Genomic DNA, 26,224 nt, shown 5'->3' with positions numbered 1-26,224 from the left:
TACGTGGAGAGGCGTGCTAATACGCGAGGGCTCCTCTAAAAAGAGAGAGCGGAGGATTGTCTTAAACAAGTTACGCAGTGAAATACACCAACTCGAGAGCGAATTGAGAGATGAAACAGAAATGGATTCCACCAAACTGGACATGGCCCACCGCAAAAGAGAAGAGCTACGATTGGTGGAACATGGCCAGGTGGTGCGGAAATTGCAATTTCTGAAACAGACATACTATGAAAAAGGTGACAAGGCGATGCACTCTTAGCTGCCAGGCTCAGGGAACGGAGAGAGGAACGCAAGGTTAAGGAGATATCAGAACCCACTAGCCCCATGACTCACCTACCCTGCTCAATACCCGAGCGTTTTGCCACCTTTTATGAAAACCTATATACCTCTGAGCTCCTATCGGCTCACTCTGACATAGCGTCCTATCTGTCCCCAATTACCATCCCTACAGTAACGCAAACGGATGCCGAACTCCTTGATAGTCCCATAACTGAAAGCGAAACGAGAGATGCAATCAAACGACTTAAAATAGGGAAGTCGCCGGGCGAAGATGGCTACACGGCCGGTTTCTATAAGACCTTCGCCGATCAATTGTCACCCTTCCTTACGGAACTCTTTAACGAGATAGTGAGCTCTGGGACCGCCCCAGATTCCTTTAAGAAAGCCCTCATATCTGTCATCCCTAAAGAAGGTAGAGACCCCAAATTATGTGGATCGTATCGCCCCATTTCCCTCCTCAATCTGGACACGAAGATTTATGCCAGGGTATTGGCTGCCAGACTAGAAACTTTAATGCCCAAACTAGTCCACTCCGACCAGGTCGGATTCATTCTCGGCAGGCAGGGTGCCGACACCATGCGTAAGACTCTGCACCTTGTCCACGCCGGACACAGTCTTCAAAATGACCCAGCCCTCCTATCGATTGACGCGGAAAAGGCTTTTGACAGGGTGGAATGGGACTTCCTGGATGCAGTCCTCCAGAAAGTAGGAATAGGCCCCAAATTCTGCGATGGGATACGAGCACTATATGCCTCTCCCACAGCGTCAATCTTCGTTAACGGAGAATACTCCAGGTGGTTTGAACTGCAAAGGGGGACCAGACAGGGATGCCCGCTCTCAGCGATCCTGTTCGCACTTTCCCTGGAGCCTCTGGCACAAAAGCTCAGAGACGACTCCCGAATAGAGGGAATACGGCTGGGAGGGACCGATTACAAAGCAGCGTTGTACGCTGATGACATCCTCCTACATCTAACCAGACCTATGACCTCAATCCCTCATGCCATAGCCCTAATAGAAGAATACGGTCGGTTCTCCGGATTCAAAGTGAATATGTCTAAGTCCATCCTCTTTCCCCTCCAAGGTGCCCCGGTTGAAAATGAGGCAAAGTTCCTCTCCCTTGGGCTCAAAATAGAACACGAGACACTACAATACCTAGGTATAAAGATCACTAGAACCCTAGATGACCTCTACGAGGCCAACTTCCCCCCGCTTCTCCGAAGCTTTGAAAGAGACCTCGAGAAATGGAGTAAACTGACGATCTCATGGCTGGGGCGTATTAACGCCGTCAAGATGGTGTGCCTCCCTCGCTTTCTATACCCCTTCCAGATGTTACCGATCGTGATACCCAACCAATTCTTTGTCGAGGCCCGGAGGACCATGCTGCGGTTCATCTGGCAGGGGAAGAGACCGAGGGTCTCATACGACACGCTTATTCTCCCCACAGAAAAAGGAGGGGTGGGTCTTCCTGACTTAAGGAATTATTATAAAGCTGCCCTAATCCCACACCTTAGGGACCACAAACACCTGCAATGGGTCCAGATGGATAACCACTATATGTCCCCCGCCACAGTAGCAGAATGGCTTTGGTCCCCTTACCAACGGGTGCAGAGGAAAATCAGACAACATCCCATATTGACTACTATATGGAGCATATGGCGCACCGGGAAAGAGATGCGAGAAGTCACCACCTGGCCATCCCCGCTCAGTCACCTATGGTCTCCTGGCGTAAATGACCATATTCCGAACCTGGAACGATTCCAGTCATGGTATGAAGCGGGCCTTGAAAGGGTAGGACAACTTCAGAGAAAAGATTCGTTCATTACACTACCGGACCTGACAACGGCGCTGGGGATAGGTACCTTATCGACATTCCACTTTATCCAGCTAAAAGGGGTGTTGACAAAACCTGAATGGAGAGTAAAATTGAGAAGAGACCTCACCGCCTTTGAAAAACTTCTGGACTCCAGATCAGAAATGAAAGGCCTCATATCCGTGATGTACCAAACACTTTTAGCAGCAGGAGGTGGCAACACGGAACCCCTCAAAGCCAGATGGGAAAAAGACTTAGGTGAAGAGATACTCCCCGACCAATGGGACCTGATGTGCAAAGCCGCACCCAAATCCTCCATCTCCAGCCAGTACAAACTCCATGCAATAAAGCTCCTACATAGATGGCATTATGACCCACTCCGACTCTCTAAAATGTCCCAATCCATGAGCCCGAAATGCTGGAGGAGGTGTGGAGAAAATGCCAACTATTGGCACCTGTGGTGGAGCTGTCCGCGCATCAAGGTGTTCTGGACTGAGGTTCTGGGATGGATTAAGGAGATAGATGATATTCACAGAGAACCCGACCCACACCTTGTTTTGTTTGGCCTTGAAAGAGACGAGGAAGAGTGGCTCCGGGTGAAAGGCCTGGCCCCCCAGCTGTTGTTGGCGGCAAGGGCCCTCATAGCGACCAAATGGAAGTCTCACCTGATCCCAGGGAAGGCCGAGTGGATCAAAATCGCTACAAATATTTGTGATGGAAATGATCACCGCCTCCCTGCACAACAAATCTGCGAAATGTGAAACCCTATGGATGGACTTCAAGAACACGTATATCTCGCCCCCTTCTGCCTCCCAATCAGAGGAGCCTCAAAACCCGACCGAATGATGCCACGTCCAAAGGACGATACGAAATACAAGAAGCGAGTCACCCAAGTCCGGCTGCCAATATCTTGCAATGCTTAGCCCTGTGCCAACCGCACGATACCGATACTAATGTTAGATGATTGCATTTGTGATGTACAACAAACCAAGTGGGGGGGGGGGGGGGGGGGGGTGGGGAGGAAGTACGGCAAACAGCCAACGAAGCATACTCAGGTAACTGGGACTGTCGCACGACTAAGACTCTTGGCATATCGTTCTAATTTGCATCTCGTGCCTGACTTGCCCTCCTGAGGGACGTACAACTGTGTTTAAACATTGTTTGCATTTTTCTGTTCTTTGTAAAACCAATAAATATAAAATTTAAAAAAAAAAAAAAAAGTTGTCTACATTTTGGAATCGAGTACCATTGTCACTTATGGGCAGGATAGCGCTGACCAAGACAGTATTTGTATTTAGTTTTTGTATTGCGCGCCTAGCCCTGAGGCATCTGGGTACATTTCTTGGTACACATGTTACAGATAACAAAGCAATGCATGGTAGTATATGTATAGTACATGACAAAGTACCACGAGGCAAGTGCAGCTCAATTACAAGGAAAGGGTTAACAGGAAACAATAAAGAAGCTACAGACAAGTATGCAGACTATTCACAAGATATACACAAGAATACAAAGGTTATGCAATGCATTTACAATGTGATACATATTAAAGGTATAGGTCAAATTACGGGTAACCAAATTTGCGACCATGCTACCGGTAGGTGTGGGTTGTTATGGACATGTGGGAGCTTGATCTTGTGCCAAGAGCCAAGTTTTGGCTTTGCTCTTAAAAGAATAAGACTGTTCAGCTCCGAGTGGGTTCGGAAGTGTGTTCCATAATTTGGCAGCTAGGACTGGGAAGCTAGACCCACCTGCTTTTTGCAGCTTGAATATGGGTGTGGCCAATGAGTGGGCTTGGGCAGATCTTAGAGGGCAGACAGAGGTATGGGGGTTAAAGCGATTGGCTAGATATGCAGAGGCATGGTTGGACTGGCACTTATGAGTAAGTGCAAGGGTTTTGAGGGATATTGTGTGTCACAGGGAGCCAGTGTAGGTTGCGCCTGGTGTCAGAAATATGTAGTTTCCTAGGAATATTGATAGCCGCCCTGATGGCATTGTTCTGTGTTACTTGTAGCTCATTAATGTTCCTTTGACTAGTCCCTAAGTAAAGGGCATTACAGTAATTAATTTTAGCCATAATGAAGGTTCTTGCAAGGATGATGTAGTTAGCAGCTGTGAGGAAAGGTCTGCATGCAGTTATGAGTTTGCATGTATGAGCTGAAGCCAAGACCACAGCCTTGGTTTGTCTCATAAGCGATAAGGTGGTATAGATACCTAGAGTTTGTGTGTCCTTGGATACCTTGATGGTATTGCTGTCAATAACAAATGATTTGAAGGCAGAATCCAATTTCTTGAGTCTAAGGTGGGAGCCTAAAATAAGTAACTCAGTCTTTACATCGTTTAGACACAGCCTGTGATGTGCCATCCAGGCCTGAATTACTAGATAAACAACGTTGAGGGCTTTCAAGTCAGTCACGTAGTCACCAGTGATGGGGATGAGTATCTGGATGTCATCTATGTAATTGGTTTAGGTGACACCCAGATAGTCAAGAATGTCAGAGTGGCTTCGTGAACATGTTATACAGTGTGGGTGAGACACAGGACCCTTGCGGGACCCACACAGGACTGCCAGCGGTTCGGTGGATGGGGAGAAGACCCTCATGGTTGTTTGCCAGAAAGGATCTGATTCAGGAGGTGGCTTCATCAGAGAAATGGGCAGCGATTTTGAGGTGGTGGCAGAAAATTTGGTGGTTGACCAAATTAAATGCTGCCGACAGGTCAAGCAAGAGTAAAAGGGCCAACTTGCCATTGTCTTTAAGGTCTTCGATTTGCGTTTTTAAGTCTGAGGGCAGTTTCTGTTCCGTGCCTAGGTCGGAAGCCAGATTGTTGGAGGTCAAGGAGTTTATTGGATTCTAAATAATCCTGGATTTGTAAGTAGGCAGCGCGGTCCAAGATTTTCAATAGAAAGGGCACTGTGGTAATAGGTCTGTATTTGGTAGGGTTGCTCGGATCTAGGGTAGGTCTTTTTATTAATGGGCTGACCCACGCATCCTTGAGGTTATCGGGGACAGTGCCCGATTTGAAAGATGCATTAATAAAGGTGATCATGAAGGGGGCTAACTCATGAGCACCCTCCTTGATGACGGGGGCTGGACAGAAGTCACCTTGACAGTTAGATGGTTTAAGCTTTTTAATGATGGTTTCCACTTCCATGATGGACAGAGATGAGAAGTTGAAGGGTTTGAGTTAGTGTGCAGTTGGAGTTTTGTTAGAGGAGGCATTAGAAAATGTAGCCTACTCATGGATTTGTTACCTGACATTGATTTTTACTTTGCAGTCTGGTGATTTTATCAAGAAGTGCTTTTTGAATGTTAATACACCATGTGGTGGCAGAGTTGCAGTTGTCAAGAGGGGCTACAAGAGATTTTAAGAATCTGGAAGAGCTCTTTAGTGTTAGTCTGCCTGCAGGATACGTTTGTTGTAGGTGTCTTTTTTTGCTAGGAATATTGCGTATTTGTAATAGGAAGAAGCTAAAATCAGAACTTTTGTTAGCATCTGTCGGAAGACTTTTCCAGTGTGCCTCAGCGTTTCTTTTGGCTTTGCGTAACACTCTCGGGTGTGGTGTGAACCACGAGATATGAGCACAGGGTTTTGGTTTCCGTAGTTTCAATGGGGCTATGATGTTTAACGCTTTTAGGATTGTTTGGTTGTAGCCATCTACTAGGATTGTGGGGTCTGAGCAGGATACCGAGGCGGCGTTGAGGAGGGGGGAAGGATAAGTGGGAGCAGTTTCTCTTCTGTGATGTCCTTCTTTTTTCTGGTACAGATCGAAGGTGCAATGTTTTGTTTGGGGTCCTGGTGGTTGGCTTTAATAGAGAAGGTTATTTTATGATGATCCGACTAGATGCAAGATGTGATGGACATTTCAGTCAGCGAGCCAATCAAGGGTTCTACCTTTGATATGCGTAGTTTCCTGGATATGATGGGTAACTCCTAGTACTACTACGTCCTGTCCCCTTTCCTCCATACTTATGGGACATCTCTCCGTCCTGTGGGACGGGACCGGAGCACTTTGTAAAAATCATCCACATTTTTTCCAAAAATGTCCTTCCTCTCTTTCCTGCATGGGGCCCGGCACACGGTTGTAACCCGCCCATCTTGGCTCTGCATCGCCCATCAGTCCTTTTCTCTGCTCGATCGGGGCCGGATGCACTTGCATCCTCGAAGTTTTTCTTCCCTTTTTTCCTCTCTGGCTCTCGCTAGCGTTTGTTTACTGGCTTGTTCAAACTAGACTTTCCTGATTGTTCATCGTGTCACCGTCGCTTCGTGAGTGCGGATCCCCATCCTCTTTGTTTAGAGTGTTTGGGGTCCGGATCACTGTTGAGACTCATGTTTTTACTGTGACTCCCTTTCGGTCCGGGCACTTCAACGTCGGTTGGAGCGGTGGGAGGAGGTGTTCTGACAAACTCCTCCTTTACCTTTTCAGGCGTTCATCGACGAGAAGAAGAAACGCCCGTTAAGTTCTTTACTTTTCAGAGCACCCCGGCCGGGGGGATACCTTTCCGGGTTCCTCTCGGGCCGTGAGGGGCGTTGATCGCTCTGTCACCGGGGTTCGCCCTGAGGTGCCCTTCGGGCCTAATAATTCTACTGTAGTTTTCTCTGAGGGTCTCCGTAAGGGGCCTGTGAATACCCAAGTACACTGTGAGGCCCCTCCTGTGGGGGCTGTTTGTAGACCCAGTTCTACTGAGTCGTGGGGGGTACCAGAGCTCGCTCTGAGGCCTCTGTCAACTTCCCTCAAAGATAAGACTGGGGTTCGCCCCGAGGCCTTGGCTGGGCTTGTGGTTACCGACGGATGTTCGAAGCCCACGCAGATCCTTTTACCGGGCCTGGGTCTGAGGTCCCTCGTTCAGAGGCTAAAGCTACCAACGGTTCTGAGAGGCCGGTAAAGGCTTTGTCTGTGAAAGCTGTTGCTCACCGTTCCCGCTCTTGTGGTGACACCAGACCTGTTGAGGGGGCAAAGTTCTTATTTTACCGGCAATGCCGAGAAACATTCCGGGCCTCATAGTACCAGCTCTGCCGAGGTTCCTTATGTTAAGGCTAAGATTAAGACCCCTGGTCCATCGAGGGGACCCCTGCCTCACTAACTCACGTGCCGCAGTTCCCCTCAGATGAGGACAAAATGGCGCCCGTTCCCGCTATGACCACGGCAGCCATTTTAGGTGCTACCCCTACAACTACGCCATCGGCCTCTGGTGTAGGGCTTGTCCCTTGGGTGAACCTATAGTCCCTTGTGCGCATCCTTACCGGCCGGATTTTGATTGTATTGCCCGGATGCCTCTTCTGCACAATGTTTTGTTGCCCGTGGGGGCGGCACCTTTGATTTATGTGGATACGTCTGAGGAGGTGCCGGTGTGGCACCCTTCCCCGCTACGTCCCTGGATTTGTCCACCTCATGAGAGGCCTCCTCAGGTTCCGAAACCGTCTCCGGAGGACGCCTTTTTCGGTAAATTTCAAGTGCTTATGCGCACCGACCCCATGAGGGAATATTACAAAGGGCTTTTCAGGGAGATATGTCCACCTACGCCTTCGGCTCCACCCGTTCCTCCGGTGGTTCCGCCGGGGCCGCCCTTGCCCGTGGTGCCTCCCCCGGCTCTTCCACCTTTGCCTCCATTGTCCCCAGTGGACAAGGCAGTGCCTGACACGGCTCAGCAGGATCCTGACCTGTCAGATGACCCTCAAGGCGATCAGGACAACGAGGACCTTCCCCGCTCTATCAGAGCTTTTCATGACCAGGTACTGGACTTGAGTTTCTTGGATGTTCCAGTGCCCGAGGCACCAACTCCGCAGGAGGGCGTGCTTTCTGGGGCGTTCACCCGGTCTCCCTTGGAGCGTACCGGCCTGTTCCTGCAGAAGGATGTTCTGGCCGAGGTCCGAAGAGTCTGGGGAAAAGCCACACTCGGGACTTTTTGTCAATAAGAAGATTGACGTGAGGTACAGGCTACATTCTTCGGAAGAGGTGGCCCTGTCGTCTTGTCCGCCTCCCTCCTCCACAGTGGTGGCTGCGGCTACTTTGCAATCCAGACCTGCAGCATCCGCTTCCACGACGGCTACTCGGGTCCTGGGTAAGGAGGACAAGCTCCTTGACTCCCTAGGGAGGAAAATCTTTGCCAACTCGGCTTTGCAGCTCAGGCATGCCAGTGCTGAGTTGATATTAGCGGGGCCTTATGCTGGGGGTTGATACTTCACGACAGGCGTGGCTGCATGCCACTACATTTTCAAAAGAAGTGCAGGACAAGGTGTTGACCTTCCGTTTGATGGTAAGGAGCTCTTTCATTCTACAACGGATGTAGAGCTCACCAAGACGAAGGATAGCACTCAGACAGCTATTGTCTGTGCTGATTAAGGCTCCTTTCAAGACCCAGAGACCGTTGTCACAAAGTGGACCCTCGTCTGGCTTTAGTGGCTTCCTCGACCGCAAATCTCGCAGAGTGGGGATACCCCTGTGGGGAATAACTGCCATAGGCCACCTCTTCCGAACAGCCTCCTCCTAAGGTTCAGGTGGCACCGCTACCGATAAACCTACTAAATGAGGGTTTTCCGCACTTGCACGAGACCCCGGTGGGAGGACGCATTGCGTCTCATTGGGAGGCGTGGCAGACCATCACAGAAGACAGATGGGTCTTGTCAGTCGCTCAAGCAGGCTTCCGCTTACCTCTACCCCACCCCACAACCCTCCTTTTCAGCTGTCGGGCTCACCCTCCCTCAAAGCCTAGGTTCAGAAACTTCTGGACCTCAGAACTGTGGAACCCGTTCCCCTCGGGGAGCGAGGGGTGGTTGCTACTCCCGGCTGTTTACGGTGCCCAAACCCAACCAGGCTGGCCTGCGCACCATCCTAGACCTGTAGTAGTTCAATCTTTTCCTACCCGAAGAGAAATTCAAGATGATTACGCCCAGCCAGATACGCTCCTCCTTGCAGACGGGCGACTGGCTCAGCGTTGTGGATCTTCAGGACACGTACATGCATATCCTGATTTGGAACCCACACAGGAGATATCTCCGCTTCTCTTTGGGAGAGGAGCACTTCTAGTTTCGAGTGCTTCTTTTTGGCCTCAGCTTGGCGCCACGTGTCTGTAAGAAGATGCCGTCGGTGATTGCGGCCTATCTTCGTCTCCAGGGTATCCATGTGTATCAGTATTTGGATGACCATGACGGTCTCGCAGGACCTGATTTTCCTGGGTTTTCGCTGGAACATGATCGACTGCAGAGTGTACCTGACTGGGGACAGAATGGCGGATCTGTTAGCCACGTGTCAGATATTTGCGCAGTCGGAGAGCATGTCGGCCTGGTGGTTCCAGAGGCTTCTGGGCCTCATGGCCTCATGCGTGCTGGCTCTTCCTCTTGCTCGTCTCAAGACTGACCCAGATGGCTCTTCGGAGTTCCTGGCGTCAGGCCGTGGACCCGGATTCCAAGCGGATAAGGATTCCGGATTCCATGAGTGGACCTGGACTGGTGGTCATCTCTCAGCAACCTGTTGGCGAGTGCGGGGGTTTTAGGACCCATCTTCCACGGTGACGATCACAACGGACCCCTCCCTTCTGGGGTGCTGTGCAACGTTAGATCTTCAGGTCTCGGACCTCTGGTCGCCTCAGGACAAGCTCCTGCACATAAATCATTTGGCGCTTTCTGCCGCTCAAGGCGTTCAGACCGCTCATTGCCAACAAGGTGGTCTGCATACGCATGGACAATGTGGTGTCAATGTATTACATCAACAAGCAAGGGGGACCAAAGTTCCCCCCCAACCCCCTTGTGGACCGGTCTATACAGATATGGGAGTGGGCCGTGCTTCATGGTGTCTGGCTGCTTGCAGTACACATCCCGGGCCAGCTGAATGTCACAGCGGATGCCCTCAGCCTGTGGACAGTGGTCAACTACGAGTGGGAGTTGAAGGCGGAGGTCCTCTCATGGATTTTCTTGCGTTGGGGCACACCGGAGGTGGACCTCTTCGCTACGGCGGTAAACAAGAAGCTTCCTCAGTATGCCTCCAGAGGGGGGCTGGGAGCCTCCTCTGGGGGATGCTCTCGAGATTCCATGGCACAACATGAGAGCTTGCACCTTCCCGCCTCTGCCTCTAGTTCACCGGGCAATTCGGAAGTTGAAGAATTAAGTGAACTGTTCCCTTCTACTCATAGCCCTGTGGTGGCCAGCCAGGTTTTGGTTCTCAGAGCTTCAACACCTGTCAGTGCATCCGCCGATCAGGTCACCAGTAACTCCCGATCTTCTTCACCAAGGGGAACAGCAGCTGTCACACCCCTCCCCTCAATCGCTCAGCTTGGCAGCATGGTGTCTGAGTTCAAGTCTTTAGAGCATCTAAATTTGTCTGCGGATAACATGCGAATTATCCAGGCAGCCAGGAAACCCTCGACCAGATCTCAGTACAAGAGTAAATGGCTCAGGTTCTGTCATTGGTGTTTGGAGAAGTAGTTGGATCCAAGGTGGCCACGGTTGACACGGTGCTGTCCTTCGTGTCCTCCCTAGCAGAGTCAGGGGTTCATGTTCTGTCATGCAGGACTTATCTCTCAGCGGTTTCCGCTTATCTTTCTACAGACCGGTGTTCCTATTCCCTGACTAACCCAGTGGTGAAGAGGCATTTTACTGGCTTGACACGCCTCTACCCTCCGGTTCATAATCCGCACCCGCCGTGGGACCTAAATGTGGTCCTGACGGCGCTATGCCATAAACCCTTTGAACCAATGGCTACTGTGGACATCAAGTACTTGTCCTGGAAAGTGTCCTTTTTGGTCACCGTTATGTCGGCATGGAGAGTGTGAGCTCCAGGCATTGTCGGTGGAGCATCCTTTCTTGGTCTTTCACAAGGACAAGCTAGTCCTTCGGACAAAACCAGCCTTTCTGCCGAAGGTTGTGACTGAATTCCATCTGAATCAGTCGATTTCCCTACCGGTCTTTTTTCCGAACCCTGCCTCTGAGGCTGAGTGGGTTCTACACTGTCTTGATGTCCGAAGAGCTCTTAAGTTCTACCTGGACAGGACTTCCGAGCTTGGGAGTTCTTCTCAACTTTTTGTGACCTTCGGGAATCCTCCGGGCAAGCAGGCGTCTAAGGCACCATTTCTCGGTGGATCGCCGCCTGCATCAGTCTTTCACAGCCCAAGGGCTGAAACCTCCTAAGGGTATTCATGCACACCTGGTGCGGGGCAAGGCAGCCGCAGTTGCTTTTCAGAAATGTCCCCTGGGAGTCCATCGCTAGGGCAGCTACTTGGGCCTCCCCATCTGCTTTCTGTAAGCATTATTACCTCGACATGAGCTCAAGGGCTGACGCTCAGTTTGGTCAGGCTGTGCTGAGGAACCTGTTTCAGTGAGGGGTATTTCCATCCACCCGTAGTTCCTGTAAGGAGTGCTTGGGAATCTCCCATAAGTATGCAGGAAAGGGGACGGGACGTAGGAGTATTAGCAGGTTACTCACCGTAGTGACCACCTTACTCCTAGTCCATAGTCCCCTTTCCTCCATACGCCCGCCCGCCGTCCGCTATAATAAGGTTCCTCTTTTATTGCTAATGGGTCTTTGACCTGGCGATAGAAAAGGACTGATGGGCGATGCAAGAAAGAGAGGAAGGACAAATGTTTGGAAAAAATGTGGATGCTTTTTACAAAGTGCTCCGGTCCTGTCCAACAGGATGGAGAGATGTCCCATAAGTATGGAGGAAAGGGGACTATGGACTAGGAGTAAGGTGGTCACTACGGTGAATAACCTGGTAAGTGTGTTAGTGCACTAGCAAGGTCAAGGGCTTTAGGGTCTTGGAAGCCAAGATTTAGGTCCCCCAGGCTTAGTGTTAGCTGCAAAGAGATGTGATGTCATCAGTGAAGGTGGAAATAGGTCTTGGTGGGCGATAAATAAGATGTACTGTGGCTGTTTGATTGGGTGATATCGGCAGTTTAACTGCTAGTAATTCAGCAGAAGGGATCTGATGATTGGGAATGAGCCTGAGTTCAAGTGAACTTTTTAAGATGAAGGCAACGCCTCCACCTTTAGATTGGTTGGAGTTCCTGTTGCATCTGACGATGGAATAGTTATTGGGGATGGCCAAGGACAGTGATGTTCCAGCTGCAGCGTGTAGCCATGTTACAGTGATGGCTAGGAAAGGGTTAAGAGGGATCTGGCATTAACAAGGGCTCCTTTAATCAGTGTATCTTTTGCCATGTTGGGACTGTTGGCGTGGAGGATCGAGGCATCTATACGATTAGAAGTTGTGATACCTACCGGTGCAGGTATTATGGAGTTGCCATGGACCGTATGGGATTTGGTATTAGAAGGATGGTAGAGGTGTCGTATTTTATGGCAAAATCTTGACCCTAATCTGAGATTCCTAAGCTTGAGGGCACAAGGTTGATTGGGCGTAGGTTTAGTAGCAAAGTGTTCCAGCCCGAAGGCCAGGGAATTCAGATAGGGGTTGATGGAAGGCGTGATGTAAGAGGGCTTAATGTTGTGAGAGCATAAAGTGTGGTTGGGTGAAGATGAGGAGTAGTGGCACACGTGTGGTAAGGGAGTGGAGCTACGGGTGTGCGAAGGGTGTGCAATATTATGCTATGTTTTTAGCGTGTAAGTCGTGTAAGGTGCAAGAGGTAGGTGCTAGTGATAAAGGAGGTCCTAGTAAGTGAGGTAGTCAGTAGCAGGAGCAAAATACAGTGTGTAAATTGGACCCAATACATTGAGTTAAGCGCTGAAGGCAGGGAGCTAGGTCAGTGTGCAGTGTCGATGGTGGCAGAGGCTTAAGAGGGGAGATGCATGGAAGCCTGGTTTGCTAAGGGCTTCCATGCCGTAAACAGTAATACAGGTACATTGGTACAGTTGGACAATCGGAACGGTGTCATACAAATTTATGATGCAGTAATGCGAATAACAAAAATGACCATACAGATTACTGTAAATAGTTAACTGTGAGGAGGTTAGGCAAGAGTATCACTGACGCAACTATGCATTCACATATTCATAGCTTGTATTTACTAGCGAACTACAGTTTTTCGTGAGGTGTAAAACGCGGTATAAATCCGTCAGATAGGCTAACAGCAGCTACAGTAGGTTTACCTGTTAACGGGAGGGACAGCCCTAGAGACGGCAGGACTATGAGCTGGACATACTGGAGACAAAGGGGGATCATCCTGTCGGTAATCAAACGTTTACTTTTTAGTTTCTGTAAACAAAAAATGTTGTCATGCCTGACCCAATCAAACTTATTCTGTGTACAGTTGAACTTAGGTGACTAGTAGTCTGACACTAATATTGAGCATATTCAGCATTTTATTATTTTGCTGTTCATTTGGTTGTTTCAGTATACATAATTCTGTATTTCTTTTTTTTCTGTAATTTCTACATATATTCTTCTGAAGAAAAAATCATCGAAACCGTTATAGCCTTTTTATACAAATCGGTGCAGTGAAAATTGTGAAAAACCTTCACCTTTAGTGACTTGTGGTATAACATCTCATAATTTCATCTTTGATCAGCAACAAAGAACAAAAAGCTAAGTCGCATTGCAAGCTAAGAGGGTGACCTAACACTTTGTCTACGTCTAGATATCAATCATACAGTTTGTATATAGTTGTTAGGACAGTAAGGGCACCGAAGGTGAGATATCCCGAGACGTTTCAGCGAGGTGCCGCCTTCTTGGGCTTGGAGTAGGTCTCCCTGTAGGTGGGACATAAGATAAGTGAGGGACTCTATTAGTGCCAGTTGTTGTGCATTAAAGCCTTACATGACATAAAAACACCATTATTGTGGCACACCTTAAAGTCTAAAAACAGGGCAGCAGTAAACCGACCTTTAGTGTATTCTTTGTAGTGTGTCCTTGATTTGTAGCTTCCTTGATTTGTAGCTTCCACATATGGGGCTCTGGGCATAATTGGAGTCAAACGTGTTCCGATTCTGCGGGGCAAACAAATGCGTGTGTGCACGATTTAGGGCATACTATTTGTATCCATGTGCATGGCAGAACAAGTTACACAAGTTGTGTTTGCAATCTTGGTTGTAAGCACAGAGGCATACCTTGATGTGCAGGCGTGCTTGGCTAACTTTTCCTTTGGCCGGGTATTCTATTTTCCAAGATGGCTGAGAAGCTGTTTGTTAGGATCTTCAAATCTGAATAACTGAAATCTGAGAGGGTTCAGCATGTGATCCGGTCTAGTTACAGGGATCTAATGGGCTAAAAGGTGTGTTCGTATATCGGCTTATCTCAAGGTGGCATGATACGCTGTGTGTAACAGGATCTAGTCTCTCGCCTACGCGAAAAAGCTGACATTGTTCGAGCGACGACGGGCTGTATATTGCCGTAGAAACAAGGCATGCGCGCGTGAGAATAGTGGCAGTGCAGTGCACATGCGCTTTGATGGGGCTTACCGTTGCTTATGTTACGCGTACTGTTGGGCGAAATGTTGCAAGGAATCTGAAATCCTCTGAATTTTTGGTAAAATTGTGCTAATGGACACTGCGATTTCAAGGCAGACAGTAATTGTATTTGTAAATGTCGGCGCTTCCTGGGTTGTGTTCCTGGAGAAGCAGTGACAGAGCGTTTACAAGTATAGTTCTAAGTCTGTGAAATGAGACTTAAATAGAGGGTGAAGTAGCCTAGGCAAGGGGCAATTAAAATCCTGTGTGTTTAGTAGCAATTTGGGACACCCAGTAGTGATAGAGATGGTCTAAATGACGCAGGAGCCGGAGCCAATGACGGAAGTGTAGACTATTATATTAAGGTGTGATGTTACCCCTCTACTGTGTAAGGGAAACTAACAATATTTTAGCCATAAGGACCATTGGGTTCCGCCTCATTTAGTTCATTGGATATTTTCAGCTTAAAAATCCACCAAGCCTCTCTATGGTTTTGTGCATTGGAGGCATTAGTGGTATTAGAAACTATCAACTACCCACCATAACATTGCATCTGGGCCATGTTGCTGTTTCACAAAATGTGAAACCAGGGGGCTTTTGGGGATCTGCACCTGATCCGTGATCTATGTTCCCCTGTTTTGTTGTGAATTTACCATTTTGTTTGTCCCACATAACGTAGGCCGCAGGGACATTCTATGATGTAGATAACATTGGCTGTCTTGCAATTGCTAAAGTGTCTTAATTGCCATTCTTTGTTGTCAATCCAAAATGAGTTCATTTTTTTTTGTAAAGCAGCAAGCCATACCTGTACCACATGGGTGATGTCCCTGGAGTTCTGTCATGTTCCAAATGTTAGATCTGAGTCTTCTCGTCTATTCTGGCATGGGTTAGTCCGTCCTTCAGGTTCGTTGATCTTTTGAGGGCCATCCTGGATATTTTTTCTTCTGGTAAACTAAGTTGGACGAGGGGCCAGAATTTTTTGAGTATACCTTTTTGAGTTTTGTTGCATTAGGTCCAAATGTGGATGCAAAAGTCATCCTCGCTTCTAGTATTTGAGGTCTCAGGCATAAGTAGACAAACTCGTGGTGTGTATCTGGCTCTTTTAATCATATTCTTGGCGAGTTTTTTGGGGTATCCCCTGTCTAACAGTCTGTTCTGTAAGATCTTGGCCTTCTTGTTGTCTTGATCCATTTCCGTGCAGTTCCTTCTCAGCCGTAGGAATTGACCGTATGGAAGATTGTGAAGGCTTTTTGGATGATGGCTGCTGTAATGCAGGAGAGTGTTTCTGTCCTTGGTAAATAGCTTACATACCAAGGAGCCATTTTGTGGTCTGATAGACAAATCCAAGAAGTTGATTTCTTCATTGCTGCTCGACATAGTGAATTTGATTTCCTGAGTTTTGGTATTGATCCAATCGAGAATTGTTCAAGCTTTCACTGTCGCCTTTCCAAATCAGAATAATATTGTCTAAAAAACGATACCAACGGGAAATGTTGTCTTGGAATGGGTTAGAGGTATTGAGGACGTAATATTGTTCATACTCTGCCATAAAAATGACTGCCAGGCTTGGTGCAGATGCTGCTCCCATTGCTGTCCCACTCGTTTGAATGTAGAAGATGTCATTACATGAAAAAAAAATATTGGTAAGGGCTAGCTCTAATAATTCCACGATAAAGTTAGTGGGCACTCTTTTCTGTGACATGTGGTGTGTCAAGTGATGTCTGATGCATTCCACTGCTGCCTCATGTGGTATGCTCGTATATAAACTCACTATGTTCATCGTGACAAGGAGCTCTTGATCTTGATTAAATCTTTGCAGTTCAAACTTAGTTATTGTGGACATTGTGTCTCTCAGATATGTTACTGTTTGTTGGCTGAGTGGCTTTAAAAAGTCAATACATTTACAGACTGGCTCCAATATTGACCCACATCCTGAGACAATTGGTCTTTCTCGGGGGGTGTTTGTTTTTGTGGAGCTTGGGCAGGGCGTAAAATGGCAGAGTTATGTTTTCTGAAGTGTTAAGCTTCTTCTGTCAGTAATCCAGTTTTGTTCTAAGGCAAACCGTGTTGCTTCCTGGATTTTTAGCTTGATTTCAGCTGAGGTATCTTTTCTAATTTTCTTGTAATTGCCTTCATTTAGAAGGCTCATAACCATTTCCTTGCACTGTGTGATATTTTGTATTACGATTCCCCCGCCTTTGTCTGCTGCTTTTATTACTAATTGTTTGTTCTCAGCTACATTTTTTAGAGCTTTGCGTTCTCCTGTTGTAGATTTACTGCCAGGACGGAAAGCAGTGTAATGGCGTGCCTGGTGTTTAAAGGTAATGTCAATAGCTAAAGAGCACATGCATACATAAATGGTCAAAGATAACGCCAGAGTAAGAGGCAATTAAGTGAGGCAACATGGATTATCAAGCACAGTTACATATGTTTGCAAAGTCTTGGGCACACTGAAGCGGTAGCTAGGGCAGGAACAGTGAGTACGCCTAGTTTCATTACAATACCAGACTAGGCAGCATACATAATAGGGTGATTCACAAGTTAAAATCACGCTAAGCAATGTTCTCAATTGGACCGCCGTACAGCTGTTGACTGCAATCAGGATAAGGTAAAGGCAAGTAGGATAGGATAGGCTAGGCTCTTCCTTATTTGCGCAAAAACTGTCAAAAACTGTCAGATAGGTAAATCAATATGGGAGAGCAGTCAATGCACTGGTAGAGATGACAACGATGATACCCAACACAGTGGGTAATATCTGTTAGGTAGGATTGATGCTCAAAATGACGAGGTCTGGGCGGTGCGTTGTAGTGGATGCAGGATTGGGTGTGGCCAGGATAGTTTAAGATGGCAAGGTGATGCCTAAGGGTCACTGTGTTTGTGTCTTACCTACTGATAAGTCGCAGGGCTTTTTGGATCCCGCTATGGCGCACCATTGATCTGCAGACATTTAGATTTTACTAATGTGCCGTACGACATCCCTAAAGGCACCTTTCGTAAATTGGATGCTACGATTAGGGACATTTTGTGGGTGAAAGGTCAGACTGGTGGCATTGACCACAGCGAAAGGCATAAAATAAGTCTTATTGCATCGCAATTTGTGATTTAATACTGCTGGTTTTCTGTTCAATTGAATAATCATGTTGTACCAACTGCAATGATTTCCAGAGCAGATTCATAAATGTATAGAGGCCTCTCTTCCCCTCTCATGTACCGTCTCTGCACATGCACGATTGGAACGTACCATGCCTTGAAGATAGTCTGTCTATCTTCCCTGTCTCCCCTCCTTGCATGGTGGTGCCTCAATGCACTTGGAAAAACTGCAGAATCGTCGTCGGACCTATTTGCTGTTATCTACACTGTTAATTGTATTATATGCACTTACTCTGCCTGTGCAGACTTGTATCGTTCAGAAATTCAAGGACTCTGAATAACTGTTGCTTTTCCCGTTGTTCCCTCCCTCATTGAGCGCTTTGAAACACTTGCCTTGTGTATAGGGGCTTTACAAATAAACATTACCATACTGTTACCATACCAGAATCCGTGTGTCTTTTTATTTAAGCTCTGCCTTCGGTGCACATCGTGCTGGTGAGGCAGAAGCTCCTGGCCTTCATGTGTCCTATTTGTTTTATTATTAGCTTGAATTGAGTCTTTCATGCAAACTTTGCATTCAAAGTATGACTACGTTAAAAAATATAAATTCAGTAGTCCAACGAAGGAGTACAAATGAAGTTAAACATGTATCGAAGTATAAAAATCGTCTGTTTTACAATTGACTCACACATCCAGTATTTAACAGCTAAACTCATGGCCAACTGAATGCCGATCTCATACTGTACCACACAGATTTTGAGTTAAGAAAATGTGGATCCTTTACGAATCATGCTAAAAAGTGTGGCGTTGAATCAGAACAGTCAATATACAAGTGTCATGTTCTTTTCACTTGCAGTTTACATACTAGACATGCTCTTTGTTCTAAATGAATTTTGAGCTGTGGTCCCAAAACTAATTTCTTAACTGATTTAGCCTAAACAGCATGAGCAATCTTATGTATTGCTTGTTGGGAAGCATTTTCACGTAAGGCTGAAGTTGTGCATAAAATGTAATCTTTTTTTATGTAATCTTCTGCCAGGAGCCTAGTTGTATGCAATTTTGTTTTTTTCCCTAGTTAATTGACCTTTCCTCTTTTCCCATTGTTTTGCCAACCTCCAGTGTACGTCTAGACCAATAGATTATGCAAAATTTTAATTTACTTCCTCAAAGGGTTCTTTATAAATATACAAACCGTAAGAATTTCTTTTTTGAAAATATTTCTTATTATTTTGAAAATGTAATTCTTTCTGAAACTAAGCAGTTTATCAGCACTAATGTATTACTTAAGAGGTACATAGAAATGCTGTATTCTTGATAATTTTATGTCTTGGCGTACAACTAACTTCTGGTGACATTTTAAAGTATTAGTACCAAAATTGCTAACAAAAAAAATGTTTTATTAAAAAATTCTGCTAATCAACTTTTGAAAACTAGTGTACAGGAATTGTACCATTTGGTGGAGATTGCAGGTCCAAATTTATAAGTGCATTTTTGGCTGCCCAATTGCTGTGGATTACGCAACAGCTGTCTGATGAAGAGATCCCTGAATGAAGGCTATGATCTAGGTTGATGAGATCCATAGTCTCACTGTTACTGAGATTCTATGGATTCCTAATATGGATGCCCAATAGCCCAACTTGATAAATCTGGGTACCATGCTAGCCTGTTGGTTTTTTTTAACCCTTAATCCCCCAGATAAGGGGGGAAAAAGTAAGGGGAAAAAAGTGTCCACAGTCTGTGGAACACTCATGTCCCCTGCACACCTAGATATTGTCTACCGAACAATGATTGTTCTTAGAAACAAATTGTTTATATATAAAACACATTCAATGTGATCTTACGACTGTATTCACTATTTAATTTACACTACGTGGTCTGTCACTAAACTTTTGATCAAATATTCTGAAATTGTTAAAAATAATTCCACATTTCAGAGCTTCGATCTGCTCCATTCAAGATGGCTGCTTCAAGACAATGTCATTGCGACATGCGTGATGATGCCAAATATAAACAAGTGACGTAGCACTCAGTCGCACTATTATATGCATTCTTCAGATCACTTCTTTGACTATTAAACGCTTGTAAAGTACACAAGCGCGATCCTACTCACAGCATATCAATTGGCTAACAGTATTAGTTGGGATCAAGGACTCTAGCAATAGGTAACTTCTTTTTGAAATGATCATGCATGGTGGATGCAAAGCTGTGAAGGAAACATTCCCAGCGCTTGTCTAAACGCTTCTCCTCAACAGTTATAATAACGTATATAGAGTACGTTGGTCCGAGGTACTCCAGGTGGATTTATAAAAACAATGTTCATGCTTACAATGTGTACTGTATGATACACATAAATTCCTAAGACAAGTTACAATCAACATGAAACATCCAGTCTGTGGACACCGTTTTTTTTCTTTGTCTGTGTACAACCCAGTGCCAGGGTTGTTTCTCTCCCCTGCACCCACCTACTGTCCCTTAAGTCGACTTACCATTGTAATATTCATTGGGCGTGCTCCTGTACGTTAGTTTGTTCTACACAAGGTGAAAGTAGGCAGGGAATACCTTAATGATTGGGTAATGTTTGGCTTGGGGAGACCTATTTGAGGATGGGTGCCTGAAACCATTTACCGATTTGCGTACAAACGTGGGCATGAATAGGAGTCAGTTTCTGTTCTATGATGGTATAACGGGAAGGGCTTGCAAGATGTGGGACATGCTGCCAGAGGAAACTCCAGCCTCTCGACTGCTAGAAGGCCTATATGCACTTGGAAAGGGGGACCGACAGATATCTACGACCTGTCGGCTACTGCTGGTGAACAGAGCGAAGAAAGTGAAAATAAATGATGATTGGGAGGGGAACCTGGGATAAGTGTTCACGGGGGGAACAGGCAAAGGATTTATATTTACACAAAAGCAGTATCTAGAAATGCTCCCCTGAGGCTTATACAGTATGTTTATGTATTTGACTCCAAGTAGAATACAAAAATGGAACCCGTTGGATCTGGATGATTGTCCTAAATGTGGGACGAATGATGCCCACTTACTACATATGCTTGTGCAATTTGGGGGTTTGGGGGGGCGGGGGTCGAGGGGTGTAGTACTAACCCAGATTGGTGACATGGGAGCTTCTTGGGTAATGGGATCCCCAGTGATGTTTGCTGGGTCAGTTCACCAGAAGGAAATCAATTGACAAGCATGTTGACCTGGCTTCTGTATTGGCCAAGCAGAGAATTGCCATGACATGGTCTAGTGACACAGGTTCTAGAACAACGGACTGGCTATGGGACTTGGTTATATAGGCAACCGCTGAATTTTTGACTTTAACCAGCATTGGATCTGTGTATGCTGAAGTAGCAGCGAAAAACACAGAATGGGCTATACTATTGGATGGTCTTCTCTGCCCCTATGGAGTCTTAATGTTGATTCTTAATACTGTGGTTAAAAAAAGCTAAGAAACAGAGAGTCTGGGAAATAAAGATGTGTGGCAATGTGTGTGGGCCCCATCTTCTTTTGTTATGTGGCCTGGGGTTCTTGGAGTGGGTGAACGAGGGGAGGTCTGGGTGAATTGGGAGGGATGTTTGGAATATATGATGCTTCTATAATGAATTCTTTTTTTTATAGAACCAATTTAAGATAACCAGGATTAATCCATTAAATTTAAGGATCTAACATAGTAATGAGGAAAGCATAATCCACAACTCTTGCGTTTTCAAGCAAATGTGTGTGGTGTGACCAGCATTTATTGGCTGGCTACCAAAAGTTTGAATGGTGCCTGTGCATGATTGGAGTTTGGAACAGAACTAAGCCCCACGAATTAGGAATTAAAGCGTACACTCTGCATCAGTGCTTAATCAACTGATGGGATTTGAACCCGAAGCTCATGGAAGGACTTGCCAGAGGGGCAGCAAGAGCAGCACTGCACCAGCAACTTGGACTCTGTAAAACTGGATACAAAATCTCTACCTGTCCTGTCATTAGACAGTACTTTATGGAATTCTTCTTCAATTTGATCAAGCCAGACAAGTTGGAGCCGTTCCTGTGAAGGAGTTATTTTGCTCCTCTAACCTCCAAAACTCACCTGTGCTGTTTTACCAGGAGTACTGCATACTTCAGAGGCCCAGCGTGGCAGTCTCTGCTGGTGAACACTTTACTGGACACTTGGACCATCACACTGAACCCTAGTACCGTTCTCCTAGCATGGATGCTTCCATTTGTCTGCTGTGTGGCTTTTTGGCCCTGACCTGTGACCTCCTGTAGGGTCACTATTGTGCCTTCTACCGCAACTAATGTTACTCATCTGGTGTGCATCTTTAAACTTCACCCAGGGTTTTTTAGGCTGTTTAGGGGCTGGGGTCTACTATCCTTCATTAAGTGAGCATCCTCTGTCGCTACTGGATCTGCTTGGTGTCACTGGTACAACAGAACCAGTGGGCACTCTGATTGCCTTCAAAAGACACCTTAGGTGCCCATAATAAAACATCAGTCTTTAATATGGGGCTCAATTTATAAAATTGGGCCTTATATTTGTCATTTGTGACCATTCGGCATCAGAACCATCCTGCGCAACCATTCCGAAAATGGTCCATTTTACCTATTGTTCCCTTTGGCTAGAGGTTAAGTGACTACAGGTCCCAACATACCTTTGAGTAGGGGCTGTTGAAATTTGAATGTATGACCTTTGGCTTTGCTGTTAACATAAGTAGGAGCAAGCACAAAAAAGCTCCTAGAGACGTTTCGGAAATTGCATTACTTACTTGGAACCTGCACAAAGTCATAACTGACATCAATTATTAATGTAATAATATCTGGCTTAGTAGCCCTTTACTCATTGTGGTACTGTTTACTGTATATTTTCTACCCTTACGCTCATAAGAGTTGCCCTTAATTGTTCGACCACATCTACCACTGTGTGTGCCGGTAAATACTTAAATGGTGACATGTCTTCCTAGGCTTGCAATGGTATCCTCTGACCGTTAACTCGTGGCTCTGAGCAGCCTCTCTTGAAAGTGTATAAATGTCTGTGTAATCACACATGCGTATTTTGGTGTTTTTTGTGAGTCTCGTACCCGTCCAGTTATTATAAACTGTATTCCTTGAGTTAGTAATGCTAAGGGGCCACCAGTTTTAACAGCTCCTTTCTAGTAACTGCTTGCCTGGTTTACATCTCTTTAGTTCTGCTGTTGACCTAGGTGTGTGCCTTTGTCAGTACCACATGTGTTGTGAAGTGAATACCCATCCCAGCAGTAAAACCCTCCTTTGTGCTGTGCTGCTGTGAAATGCCACTTCTCTTTTTTTGCTATGGTGCCACTTGCTATATCCATACCTGATGGCAGGCAGACTCCAAAGGTAGTGGTAGGGAAAGGAATACTAGTCACACACAGATTCTGTGCAACTCAGTGTAATAAGATTCCTTTCCTGCTTCTTCCAGCTCCCCTTGGAATTCAGAAACGGCAATTTACAAGCTCATCTAGCCATCAAAAACAAACGCTCTACTCTGACGGTACAGTATTCCTTTGTGCCAACATTACCCATAAGTGCCACTCCTCATCTGGGTAGGCTAGAACTTGAGGATTCTGTGGAATTTCCTTTTCTCGAGTATCAGATTAGCAAAATTAATGTCTGGCTAAATCTTTTCTCCTTTCTGTGTATGCTCTGAGGCCCATCTAGGCGTGATGCGCTTTGCAAAAACTAAGAATGCTCTTCGATTATTGTTCCACATTCTTTTCCTTTCACACTACACACTCATCTTACCATGCCTTTATCAATATCATATAATCTTTCTTTTTATTCAGCTACTTCTTTCACTTATGTTCTCACTTGCTCCCTTGCCTTTCCAAAGAATCTTCTCTTTCACCAAATGATTACTGCCTTGCCCAATCGTTCATTTATATTCTGCAGAAAAGCAGAGTGAGAGTTGAGTGTGAGCAGTTCCCTGGTCGATGCTCGTGTCTGTTCACACTGCTGTTTGCTGAAGTGGAGCTCAAACACGTTCAACTACCCAGCTTCACTTGCGGAGCGAAAGCAGAGTGAGAGCGGAGTGTGAGCAGTTGCTGCAGGGCTGCTAGCTGCTCCCACCTTGGACCCTGTTAGAGGAGTAGGAGCGATGGAGGCTTTTTCCTCAACTGACGAGCAGAATGGAGGACAGTTTTACCGTTTTGCTTCAATGGGGGAAAAAGGGAAGACCGGCCTCTGGTTTACTTAACCTCATTAAGCAGGATAATGATGTTTGTGTCCAAGAAGTATGGAACTTAAATCTATTCACGCAAGTGACACTGATCAAAACATTGGCGATTAGAGCCAAAAGGCCTGAGTGTTTAATTATGTGCAACAAAGCTGGAATCGCCTTAAGATTCACATAGTAAGACTAAAGGTATTGATGAAACGGCTACACAAGCTACGATTGAACAAAAACTAGGATTTAAAAAATCAGCTTTTACTACCCAAAACTGTTACTGGTCTTTAAAGAATCCAAAAAGACAGGATCAAGACCGACTTTGCTCATAAACATTGCTTTGACTGAGACCTGCTGGCATACAGAAGAAAACTGCGTGAAGACAAACAAAAATGAACAAAAAATATTTCCCTATACCTCTAGATTTAATTAAATCTAGAGAACATAGTTATAAATCTGGAAAAAAGCCTGCAAGCAGGGTGGGTGGGGTGGTGCTAGTGAGCCCGGCCAAATTCATCGCTTGAATGTAAGGCTCTCCATGGCTGCGCAGGCCTAATAGCCACAGCATATAGAGCTGAAAACCACTGTGCAGGCATCTGTGTGGATGTCGCACCGGCTGTAAAAATCTTAGTTGGTTGGTTCGCCTGTAGCTGGCGGGGCGACAGCAATGCGGACTGCTGTCTTTGTCTTTCCAATGAAGGCGGCGGAGGGGGTCGCGGGGGCGTACTCTGGGTGTCTGCTGCCTGGGACTGGAAGGTTGGAAGCTAATCACTCCCCCAGCGTGCGGCACACCTGCTGCTATCCCGGCGATTGACGGAGCCTGGATCGTGAAGGCTTATGACGTGAGCTGGCCGCCGGGACTCGGCACTGCATGGAGTAAGCTGATGCTAAGTCACCACACCCCGGGGAACGCAAGGACAATGGAAAGGCCTCGAAGCATGGAATTAAGTGCTACACCGTGCATGGTGATGAGCGGGGTGAGCAGCAGGGACCCCGTTGGGGCTAGTCTGAGCCCTGTGCACGTGTTGGTACTGGAAGCGGAGGGAGTGAACAGTGCAAGGGACCCAAGGCCAACATTGTCACGCCTCAAACCTTTATAGCTCTGGGCTTGCGTTATCACTGCATGGAGGCTCCAGTGATCTTGGGGAGACTGACCTGCCTTCAGGTGTGGGATCGCGGGACTGCTTAAAAAGGGCATCTGGAGAGGGGAAGAAGAAATGTGTGGGTGAGGATGCTGGTTTCTTTACACCACGTAGTCGGCAACATAGCCAGGAAAAGCCTACTCTGCAGAACCCAGTAATGACAGCACTCGGAGTCATTCAACAATCCATGTCATGCTTAGAAGGAAAGTTGCATAAGCTGACAGAGGGTTGGTAGACCGACAAGAGTTCCAGTGTGTTGTACATACATATAATATCTGTTCTTTTTGTGAAAACCAATAAAACATTTTTTAAAAAGCTGGCAGAGGGGGTGGCCCAGCTGAAGACGAGGACTTCTACCCTCGAGTTGAAGACCACCGAGTTGGATAAACGGCGTGCACAGGTGTTCCCATTGGTTAAGGGTCTCAGTCGGGAAATTGAGTCAATGTTGAAAGGCTGTAAGACGACTGAGGCTAGGCTGGAGAACGCAGCACAGGGTTCTCAGCTACGTGGAATTGGTTTCCCAAGGGGCACAAAGGGCCAGGATCCCATCAACTTTATGTCCACTTGTCTTCCGGAACAGCTTAAAGTTGACATGGTGGAAGACCCAATATATATTGACAGATGTTCTATGCTCAGAGTATCTGGGCCCAAATCGAAACTGACCTCGGATGTTGGCTCTACCATGTTGGTATGTCTGAGTGACCCGCACGATAGAGACGGGATCCTACAAACGTCGGGAACTAAAAGTGCTGAAATATCAAGGCCACAGGATCCACCTGTTCCCAGACCTTTCTCCAGCCACCGATGGGGGGAAAAAAGCGGGGTGGGGCGGTTAAAGTGGGCCTGCTCTTCCCAGCGAGGAGTTACCTTGAAGGGGAAAGAATACCTTTTTTGGGACACATAGGCAGCAGAGAAACTATTGGACACGGTTCCCCTGGGTGGGCGTCCGGACGGGAGCGCACTGGGTGAGGGTTAGGGGGCCATCTCTGTTCTGGGGCCCTGTTGTAGCTGGGTTATTACAGGTGTTGACTGTTGGTTCTCCAAGATGTTCTAGGCTCTAAACGTTTGCATTGTTCGCAGTGTTTTGAACCTCAAGGTCACTTGACCCCTGGTGCCCCCCTTGAGGTCTGATTTTACTCTCGTTCTTGTTCCCGAAATATTGTGGGTGGCACTTGTTCTGAGCTGTCAGACAAAGGGATTCAACCACCTGAAGTTCTCCCCCCCGGACCCTCCTACATGGAACGTGTACTGACCACAGAGTTACCCCATGTGATTTTTGTGTGCGGTTGTAAGTCTTTGGTGCTACCTACTCTGTAACCTGTGTACTGTTTGTGCCTACAAGGTTAAAAATAATAAACAAAACACTTTTTTTATTTTTATTTTTTAAAAGCCTGCAAACA

At 46.5% G+C, this 26,224-nt stretch overlaps 1 protein-coding gene across 3 annotated transcripts in view; it reads left to right on the top strand.

The window, feature by feature from the left end:
• Nucleotides 1-26,224, top strand: part of LOC138537572 (torsin-1A-interacting protein 1-like) — a 731,597-nt gene that overhangs the window by 654,911 nt on the left and 50,462 nt on the right. Inside the window, exon 10 of one of the 3 annotated variants that reach the window (XM_069641458.1) lies at nt 22,939-23,010. The exons of the other annotated variants lie outside the window; for them this stretch is intronic. Coding sequence (XP_069497559.1) covers nt 22,939-23,010 — 72 coding nt within the window. The remainder of the gene's footprint in view (nt 1-22,938; nt 23,011-26,224) is intronic. 3 annotated transcript variants of the gene reach the window in all.

Source organism: Ambystoma mexicanum, chromosome 1q (assembly GCF_040938575.1).
Source record: "Ambystoma mexicanum isolate Mex_15411 chromosome 1q, UKY_AmexF1_1, whole genome shotgun sequence".
NCBI classification, from domain to species: Eukaryota; Metazoa; Chordata; class Amphibia; order Caudata; family Ambystomatidae; genus Ambystoma; species Ambystoma mexicanum.
Note: the sequence above shows the minus strand (reverse complement) of the source record. Positions and strands in the feature narration are given on the sequence as shown.